The 9,969-nt window shown below is 53.0% G+C and overlaps 1 protein-coding gene across 6 annotated transcripts in view; it reads right to left on the reverse strand.

Annotated features, from left to right (window-relative positions):
* Positions 1-2,438: 2,438 nt before the first annotated feature.
* Positions 2,439-9,969, reverse strand: part of ATG4B (autophagy related 4B, cysteine peptidase) — a 26,021-nt gene continuing 18,490 nt past the window's right edge. For 4 of the 6 annotated variants that reach the window (XM_005857675.2, XM_005857674.2, XM_005857677.2 and 1 more), the window contains 6 exons: positions 8,041-8,234; positions 7,475-7,553; positions 7,063-7,208; positions 6,560-6,616; positions 5,822-5,915; positions 4,186-4,266 (listed from right to left, as the gene is read on the reverse strand). In XM_005857675.2, the coding sequence (XP_005857737.1) occupies positions 4,193-4,266; positions 5,822-5,915; positions 6,560-6,616; positions 7,063-7,208; positions 7,475-7,553; positions 8,041-8,234 (644 nt within the window). In that variant the 3' untranslated portion in view covers positions 4,186-4,192. Of the gene's footprint in view, positions 4,267-4,288; positions 5,072-5,821; positions 5,916-6,559; positions 6,617-7,062; positions 7,209-7,474; positions 7,554-8,040; positions 8,235-9,969 lie in introns of those variants that run through there. The other 2 variants (XM_005857671.2, XM_005857672.2) reach the window with 2 other exon arrangements.

A 9,969-nucleotide genomic window follows, 5' to 3' on the forward strand; every position in this document is an offset into this window, starting at 1 on the left:
CGTTGTCGAAGGCCTCCTCTCCTTAAGAGTCCTTCTGGGTGGGAGAGCCCTACGCTGGCCAGTAGGGCTTCTCTGAACCACCCCCATTGGTCTGGCCTCACTGGGTCTGGCTGGCTGTGTCTTGAGGTATGATGTCCCATTTCATCTGAACATAGTTGGTACCTTTTTAAAAAATATATATTTTTATTGATTCAGAGAAGAAGGGAGAGGGAATCATTGACTGGCTGCCTCCTACATGCCCCCTACTGGGGATTGGACCTACAACTGGGCGTGTGCCCTTGACTGGACTCGAACCCGAGACCTTTCAGTCCATAGGCCTATTCTCTATCCACTGAGCAAAACCAGCTAGGGCCAGCTGGTACCTTTGTTGTTCCTGCTGTGGCCCTAAATGCCAGGAATATGATTTCATTCCGTTCTATCTTGAACTGCTCTAACGTATACAGCATGGTCTGGTAGATGTGCTGATGCCCAAAGGTGACCTGTTCCCATCAGCAGGGCTACAGTGAGCAACTCGAACCCGTGTGAGCAGATACCAGAACCACACCCCCAGGACCGAGTGTGCGGACACCAGCCATCCTCATCTGTCGTGCCTTGTGTCCTCAAGGTGATATGGAGGGACCAGGCAGCCTGGTTACATTCTGCCCACGTCCATGAGGGCATGAAGGGCAGCCTTCTCTGTGGAACCCAGATAAGCGTGGACCCTGCCTAGTCCACCCTTCCTAGGAGAATCCACCAGGTGCTGCACAGGGACCCCCTCTGTTCAGACAGCACTGTGGGGCTCAGTGCCCTTCTGAAGCCAGGACACTGGATTCTAGGCAGAAAAAAACAAATACTCGGGTATTTGCTTAACCCCAGAGTTGTAAGTGGTCAACTGACAGTTCAGACCAGACTGAGGCAGAACCTACATTTGGCTGGGAGGTACTGCATAGCAGTGGCAGCCAGACCCCAGCTCCCCCAAGTTACCCAGGCTGCCTGGCCCTGTCCTGGTCCCTCCATATCACCTTGAGGACACAAGGCACGACAGATGAGGACGGCTGGTGTCGGCACACTCGGTCCTGGGAACGTGGTTCTTCTATCTACTCATGGGGTTCGAGTTGCTCACTGTAGCCCTGCTGATGGGAGGTCGTCCGTGGGCGTCAGCATATCCACCAGACCACGCTATACACCTGTGAGGTCAGAATTCCAGGAGTCGCACAGAGTCAATCGTTTTCATTAAGACAGTCCCTGGGTCCCCTACTGGGACACGCCTATCACTCACCTGCCTGGTTGACTTCTTACATAACCAGGTCCCATCTAAAATGAAAGGAAACTGGGTTGATTTCTTGAGACCTGAACCAGTAGCTCCCCTGCCTTTGTGGACACATCAGGATCAGGCTGGCACTCACGGAGAGGTCGTGGCTGTCAGGGAGGGTTGGTGTTGGCAGTGGGCATGGGTGAGATGACCAGAGGGAGGTGGGTGGGTCCAGGCTGTGCCCTAAGCACCCAGCACAGGCTGGGATGAGGGCTGAGTGTAGACCCCTCAGCTGGAGCTGGGAAGGGCTGGAAACTGGACTAGGAACTTTCTCTGCCGAGGGTCAGGATGTTGGGATGAGGTGGAGGTTTCAGTAGAGACCATCCTCTCGGAGCTGTGGGGTCAGAGATGAGTAGGCTCAGAGGCCGGAGCTGAACAGAGTCCCTCAGGTGGTAGGCAGTGGAGCTGGGCGAAGGTAGAAATGGGCTGACTTTCAAATCAACAAGGCCACTTAAACTTTGAATAAATACAGCACTTGTCAAACAGCCTGGCCAGGGTTGTGGCAGCAGGTTTAGCTGAGGGGCTGTTTGCCTCCCAGCACCCTAAAGAAGCCTTTGAGGCATTGACAGAAAAAAGGCCTCCAAAGACACCTGCATTCTCAACCCTACAACCTGTGAAGAGCACCTCTGTCTCAAGGTCCCTAAAGGCAGAGGGACCTTGAGACAGGTGGCCATCCTAGACTGTCCAGGAAGGGCCTCCAACAGAGAAGCAGGAGAGGCCGAGCCAGAGGGAGGGTGCAAAGGCATCTTCACTGAGGGTGGAGGGCAGGAGGGCAGCTTCCAGAAGCTGGACAAGGCGAGGAAACGTCCCAGGTGCCACAGGAGGAGCGTGCCCTGCTGACATCTTGTTTGACCACTGCCCTCAGGACCTGAATGTCTGTTGTTTGAAGCCACTGGGCAAGATTTGTTACAGCAGATGCTAACAGAGGCCATGACTTGGGTTCTTGGGCCACCTCACCTGGGGACCAGCACAATGTTTCCTGCTTTCTTTTCTGGCATTGGTCCCCTTGCACCTAAACAGAGGACGGGTGGCAGGAAGCAGGGAGCCAAGTAGGGTAGTCACCCCCTGCATTGTCCGGCTAGGACATCTCGGGCATGGTGAGGGAACTGGCTGAGGCACCAGCAACTGCCTTCGGCCAGTAGTCTTGGCTCACCAGAGGGACAACGAACTAGGCTAACCACTCCTGCTGAAGAATGGGTTATTGTGTGTTTTCTTAAACCAAGTTTCCTCGTCCTCTTTGCTTTAGGACCACAGGAAGCGTGTCGCAGCTAGCAGAGCCTTGTCAGCTGAGGTCTGTCTGCCTAGTGTGGGGGAGATGAGCTTGCCATGAGTCCACAAATCCTCACTGAGATCCATGGACATGAACTTAGAAAATATTCATTCTTGTTCCATCACTACAACTCTAATGAGGAAAGGCCAACACAGAGACAATAGACTTTGTTTTCTACTGAAACTGTTATTTGCGATGAAGAACTGCAAACTACTAAGAATGGACAACACTCTCTTCAGTAATCCTTCTCAAATCACTAAGACAAAGCTCCCCTTTGGCCAGGCTGTCACCCACTTCCACCGTCTGCACCACACAGGGGGCTGCAGTAAGACTCCCTGGCCCAGCAGGCAGGGCGGCACATTTCCAAGATGCAGCAGAAGGAATGGAGACCGCCCAGCCTTCCTCCTTCCCTGAAGGAGGGAGAGACAAGAGCAAATTAACTTATGTCGGCGACACTCGGGCTGGGTGCTCTCTGCCATCAGGTGGGCCCCCGCCCGCAGTCCCAGGTGCAGATGCCGAGGGAGGGAGGGGCTCTGCAAGGAAGACCCCCGGGAAGAAGGTGCCACCTCCCTGAGCTCCCCAGGTGCCTGTTGGAAGGTCTCACGGAGGCTACTCTTCAGGACTCGAAGCCTGCATGGAAGCCATGCTCTCTGGGCCCAACCAGGGTTCAGGGTTGCAGGTGCTGTCAGTCAGTGCTGAGAAGGACCTGGAAATGTCTCCAAGTGACGTGATGAGCGATGGGGTGCCTATCTTGCACCATGAGCAGGGTTTCACCCTTTGGCCCCAAACCATCTGAAGCTTCAGTACCGGGAGGGCAGTTCTGTGGTGCCCTTAGCCTCTGCCTGCCAGGCTTGCCGTGCCCCCATGTCCCGCATGGGCCCAAGGATCACAGACCAAGGCAGCTCCCCACTCACCCACCGCCCACCGCCCACCCAGGGAAAGCCAGTGCAACAAGTAAGCAGCAGCACATGGGCGTCTCAAAATGCTGGAACCAAAAGGTGAGGAAAGTGAGTCCACTTGGGCTCTACCTGTAGCTCTTTCCTGGCAAGTCACACGCATGGTGGTCTCTGGTTTGCACCATGCCCCACCTCTCTGCTATTTCTCTCTCCAAAGCCAAGAGATGCCAGGTGGTCACTTCTTCCTATCTCCCACTAGGCAGCCTGGTAGAGCCACGGGAGGGCTGCAGGTGGAGGGCTTGCAGGCTTAGTCCCAGGGCCACTTCTCATTTGGTCTCCAGTCTTCTTGGACTCAGAACAGGCCCAACAGAAATGCATGTCTGTGTCGAGTAACTTCAAACAGGACTTTAATTCCAAAGAAAACCTAGAACTGAGAGCCTGAAGGAAGCAGGACGAAGGTGACGTGAACACTCAAGCCCTGCCGCTGCTCTGCTCCCTGCGATTCCTGGTTCTCTCCAGCAGCCCGAAGTGTCTGGGCCGAGCAGTCCCACTCCTGCAGTGAGGCCTTGAGCATAATGCAGTCCCCCGTCGAGGGCAGAGGCGGCCAGGACATGGGCGGTGGGCGGTGGGCAGGATGGATGAAATGCGGTGGCACCAAGCGCCCTGAGGCCAAGCTGAGCTCTCAAAGGCACCCCCAACAAGGGCCAGTCGAGATATCCCCCGACTTTAGGATTTTCAAAGGGACAAGATTTCGAAGTCCTCATCTTCTGAGTCAAAGAATCTTTCCAGTCGCTCTACGTCAGAAGAATCTAGAAGAAGTAAGACAAAACCCCATCAGACACCTGCATGGGTTACTCTGAATGTGGGGATGAGACAAGCTGCTAGGTGTGCATCAACCACACCTGCTGGCTTGCTTGTGCTGGAGCTGGCCCTGGCACTGTGCCCAACAGGCAAGGGTGCTTGCTCAGGGTGGTAGGCAGCAAGAGGACATCAGGACTCTTGCCAGCAGAGGTGCAGCCTTCAGGTCTGAGTTGGCCAGGGGCCTCACTGGCAGGGATGGAAGCAGGAAAGAGATGCCAGAAACTTACCAAGAGGAGGAGCAGACACATCGCTCACCAGAGCCTAGGGGCACATGACAGGGCTGAGGGCGAGGGCCACCAGTCCCAAGAGGACTGCCAACCCTGTACCATCTGGGACAGATGGGGCACCTGTCCTGAGTCTCAATGCCAGCACCCTGACCCCAATGTGGTTTGTCAGGCAGCAGGCTCCATTGTCATGGCTCCATCCTCCTCCTTAGTGATCTTCACAGAGACAGGGGTCAGCTGGCTCCATCCTCCTCCTCAGTGATCTTCACGGAAATGGGACAGCTGGCTCCGTCATCATCCTCAATGATCTCCACAGAAACGGGACAGTGGGCTCCATCATCTTTGTCCTCAGTGACTTTCAATACACAGTTCCACAGGCTCATCATGGTCCTCACATTGGTCTTCCCAGGTACAGATGGAGGTGTGAACTGGATGTGCTCACAGCCTCAATGCCAAGTCTCCGTTTTCTGTGTGCCATATGCTCAGTACACTTGGAGGGAGTTGAGGGTCTGTTCGAGGGAGAAGGCCCCTGGGCACAGAATCATGGAGTAGTGGGATGCAAAGCCTGCCAGAGCAGGACTGACTCACACAGTGGATTGCATGGAAAGCTCATGACATTACAAAAAGCCCAGCATATTCTGGATCATACAGAACCCAGAACCTGTGAGGAACACTCCCAGATCCATGTGCACAGGGCCAGATGACCGTACGTGGGGTAAAGATGAGGGTCAGACTGTTGCTGCTACACTCAGGGCGAGAGGAGGGGGATACTCAGCAGTGTCCCTGATCCCTTGCTGCACATATAAATCACCTAGTGACTGCATCTGGGGTTCATACAAATCTTTTTTTTTTTAATTAAATCTTTATTGTTCAGATTATTACAGTTGTTCCTCTTTTTTTCCCCCCATAGCTCCCCTCCACCCCGTTCCCCCCCCACCCTCTGCCCTTACCCACCCCCCCTACTGTTCATACAAATCTTTTTATTGATTTTTTTAAAAGATAGATTGATTGATTTGTTGTTCCACTTATTTATGCATTCATTGGTTGATTCTTATATGTGCCCTGACTGGGGAGGATCAAACTCGCAACCATGAACAACGATGCTCTAACCAACTGAACTGCCTGGCCAGGGCCCACACAAATCTTGAAGGTCAAAAGTAATGCGATCTGGGGAAAAGCTAGGAGGGGAGGACAGAAGCATCACACAGAACACATCTGTGCAACAAAATAGGTAGCACCCATTTCCACCTGAGATGTGGCCCTGGGGTCTCGGACTCACCTAAGGACAGGTTCAGGACATCAGGGCAGGCCAGGTGGGAAGGCTGCTGCTCCACCAGCTCAAACATGGGCAGGGCACCTCCAAGCAGTGACAGCTGTTAGCAAGACACAGCCATTAGAGGCAGCCTACAGGGGCACAGTATCTCCCCCCAGCTCCCCAATCACTACTGTGATCAGGGAAACACTGACAAGAGCAGACTGAGGCCCTTAACCCTGGGTTGAGATGGGAATCCAACAAGGTGCCTGCCTACCCATCCTATGGAAACAGCCCTGGAGACAAAAACCGTATCTCCCACCACCCTGTCAGCACGAGGCTGAGAACTAGACACTCCATTCTAAAGTTCCTGAACAATGTCAGTCCCCACATCCTCTAATCACAATGAGACGATGCCAGAAGCAGCAACCATACGAGGGCCACAGGACGTTTCACAGTGGTGCGCTGGTGGAGGAATGAGTGGGGAAGCAGGTGCTGAGCCAGAGACCCATCCACTCAGATAGCAGAGTTGTTACCAATCCCCTTTAAAAATATACACACACACACGTTTATTTCAGAGAGGAAGGGAGAGGGAGAGAAATATCAATGATGAGAGAAAATCATTGATCAGCTGCCTCCTGCACGCCCCCACTGGGGACTGAGTCCGAAACCCAGGCATGTATCCTGACCAGGAATTAAACTGTGACCTCCTAGTTCACAGGATGACGCTTAACCACTGAGCCACACCCGCCATGCGCTACGAACCTTTTTTACTTGCTGGCACCAGTCATTAAAGTCATCCTCAGTCTTACAGAAAAAACCCTGAAAGGAAAAACAGTGGTAAGCAGAAAGCAGCATAAGTGGGCACCATGTTGAACTTGGCCACAGAGTGACCTAAGAGGCCAGATTTCCTTTCCCAGTGCCACTGCAGGGACCTTGGGGCACCTCCCACCACCCTCACTTCTCCAGCCTCTGCCCCTCTCCATGGTTTCCATCCTCGGCTCGACCCTTTGCCCTCTGCCCTGACTGTCCCAGATCATGGAGGTTGTGTATGATTTTTAAGGCCTTAGAACGAAGCAGGTATAATTACATGGCAGAGCACACAGGTCTCTTCCCCTGTGCCCCTGAACAGGGGCTAGGCTGGTGGGTTTGTGACTTGGCCTCAACCTGCATCTGCTAAGTAGCTCAGCAGCAAAGGCCATGCAGGACCCCAGTGCCCATAAGCTCCCACATTCACAGGGGACAATGGGATGGAGTGGGGAACGTACCACAGCAATGGACGGGTCTAGCTCCCCAATGCTCATCCTGCTCGGGGGGTGCTGGCAGTGGAAACTTTCATCTGGGATCAAGAAGCTGTCAGTTAACTCCACAGCTGGCTGTGTCGTGTGGGGGTCCAAGTAGATGAGCTCCTCACCTGGGCAAGACGACATGAAAGTCAGCAAAGGGGGTGTCAATGGGGGTCCTATTTCAGACCTGTCACACCACAACCGTCACCTGGACAAGCCAGGTTGGGAAAGACAGCAGGTAGATGGGGTGGGGACATGCTGCTTTTCTACTGGTGGCCCTGGGTCAAGCCACCTCTAGGTGTGGGGGGCCAGCATTGTTCCACAGGGCTGCCCTGAAGATCACTCCCCCTCATCTTCTGGCCAAGTGGGGCATCACGCGGGACTCCCCACTCACCCACATAGCCGATGAAGTAGTGGGCACTGTTGGGCTTCCCTCCAATCACTCCCAGGGACTGAGGCATCATGAAACAGCCCTGCAGGAGGGAAGAAAGGTGGACTGCTGAGCAGGTGCAAGCAGGAGGCCTGCACCCCTGAACAAGAGGCCCAAGGAGGAGAATGAACCCCCAAGAGCTTAGGAAACAGTTGAAGAAACACGTGCTGTGGGCTCAGGAGCTCTGTGCAGGGGATGGGCCTGAGGAAGGTGGACGTGCGGGCCGTGGGAGGAGGGTAGGCAAGAGTCAGCGGGTGTCAAAAAGGGCACACAGGCACGTAGAGGAGGCCTGCATACCAAGGCTGGGTGGAGACAGGAGGCCACTGGAACCACCAAGTCAGCAGGAGGAGCAAGGCTAGGGAAGAGCACAGGGGCCAGTGGGAAGGGCAGCCGGGACTGCCCAAGTAGAGGCCAGGAGTCCAGAGGGCTGGAGGATGGGGCCAAGATGGTGACACAGAAGGGTTTTAATGCAAAACAGTATTTCAATTCTCCCACTGGCCAGTGAGAGGACAGACCCAGCACAGACCCACCTTTAGTGTCTCCACGTAGGCCTCGTTGATGTCCGTGAGCCCCAGGCGCAGGGGGATGAGCAGCACCAGGGGTCGCCACAGGGATGGCCTGTTGGTGACCTCGGCTCCCGCAGGGAGTCCATTACAGTGCCCTTCAGAGTCTGCAGGAAACGCAGTGGCCTCCGCACATGGAAGGCTGCTCCTGCATAACCTTCCTGAGAAATGGAGACGTGCTCTTATGGGCTAAGTAGGTACAACTTCACCCAAAAGAAACAGGTACATAAATGGTATATGAAACACAACTCAAACTTGAGAAATAAAGCGTAAGACCAACCCTGCTGCACACAGAGAAAAAAGAACCAAATATTTTCTATGTGTTCAATTAAACATTTTCATTGTGAAATAAAGCATGCACAGAAAATAGTGCAGGAACACGTGTGTGCACCTTTGAGAGCCACCCTTAAACAGGCACCATGAAGCCACCAGCCTGGCCAATCGAGCACTGACCAAGTCCCCAAACACCTGTGACCCCACCCCCAGCAAGAATACCAAGGAACTGCTCTCCTTTTAAATGTTTAGGCAACTTCTAAGTGCACTGGGCAATTTTCAACATGAACTAGGGCAGTGGTCGGCAAACTGCGGCTTGGCAAACCACGGCTCGCAAGCCACATGCGGCTCTTTGGCCTCTTGAGTGTGGCTCTTCCACAAAACACCAATTTCTGCACATGGGCCACGAAGTTTCAATTGTACTGTACATGTGCGCCCGCACGTGGTATTTTGTGGAAGAGCCACACTCAAGGGGCCAAAGAGCCGCATGTGGCTCACGAGCAACGGTTTGCCGACCAACAGAACTAGGGGGGTTTGGTGTCAAGAAGAGACAGAAACTCCAGCCTGCAGGCACAGAGCTCCAATTTTTGGAATTTCCTAGCCAGTTTGGCTCAGCAGATAGAGCATTGGCCCACAGACTGAAGGGTCCTGGTTTCGATTCCTGGTCAAAGACATGTACCTCAGTTGCAGGCTCAATCCCCAACACCTTGTCACCCTGCAGGAGGCAATCAATTGACGTGTCTCTCTAACATTGATGTTTCTCTCTGTCTCTCCTGCTCCCTTCCACTCTCTAAAAAGTCAATGAAAAAATATCGAGTATTAACAACAACAAAAAGAAACAGACTCTCCAGTGGCCTTGAGCACACCCAGCACTCAGTCTAATTTCTAAATATCTTTCCTGCTGAAAGGAACCAGGATCTGGTTAATGCCAGAAAGGGGATGCTGAACAATGAAAATGACAGGAACCAACAGAAGACAGAACCACCTGCAGGGATGCCCACCAGCCAAATCTGGGACAATGACTAATATCCAAAATGGACAACACATTGAATTAAAAAACAATCCATGAATGTACTGACCCTAAAAAAGTTTTTCAAATGTAAATAAGGAGATGGTGGAGGAAAGAAAAGAGGGCTCTTCACAAGAATGCCAACCAACTTGGGAGGAAGGGCTGCCTTAGAGAGATCCCCATGCAGACACCATGTATTATTCCTCAGACCATCCATTAGTCACAGGGAAAGAGATTGCCCTCACCAGGTGACCCAGGAAGCATCACTGACCAGGAGCAACCTCCAGCTGTGATGCTGGGACACAGCCATCAGGTAGTGCTCTTGGTCTAGATCAATGGTGGGCAACCCCTGGCACGCGTGCCAAACATGGCACGCCAGTAACTTTTGCTGGCACGTAAAACCCTCTCTTATAATCTTCCATTTACAGTTTTTTTCTTAATATCGACTTTTTTATTTTTCAGATAAATTCAGTGTAGGTGCATCTTAGATAAATAATTTTACATAACAAGTTATCTTAAAGACCATAGACATGGATTGACGAGAGAGGGGAAGAGCAATTTCTATGCCTCTGCCTTAACTCTCCCTGCCTTCCTAGATCCGACCAGTGTTTTGG

This window comes from Myotis brandtii, unplaced genomic scaffold (genome assembly GCF_000412655.1).
Source record: "Myotis brandtii unplaced genomic scaffold, ASM41265v1 scaffold112, whole genome shotgun sequence".
NCBI lineage: Eukaryota > Metazoa > Chordata > Mammalia > Chiroptera > Vespertilionidae > Myotis > Myotis brandtii.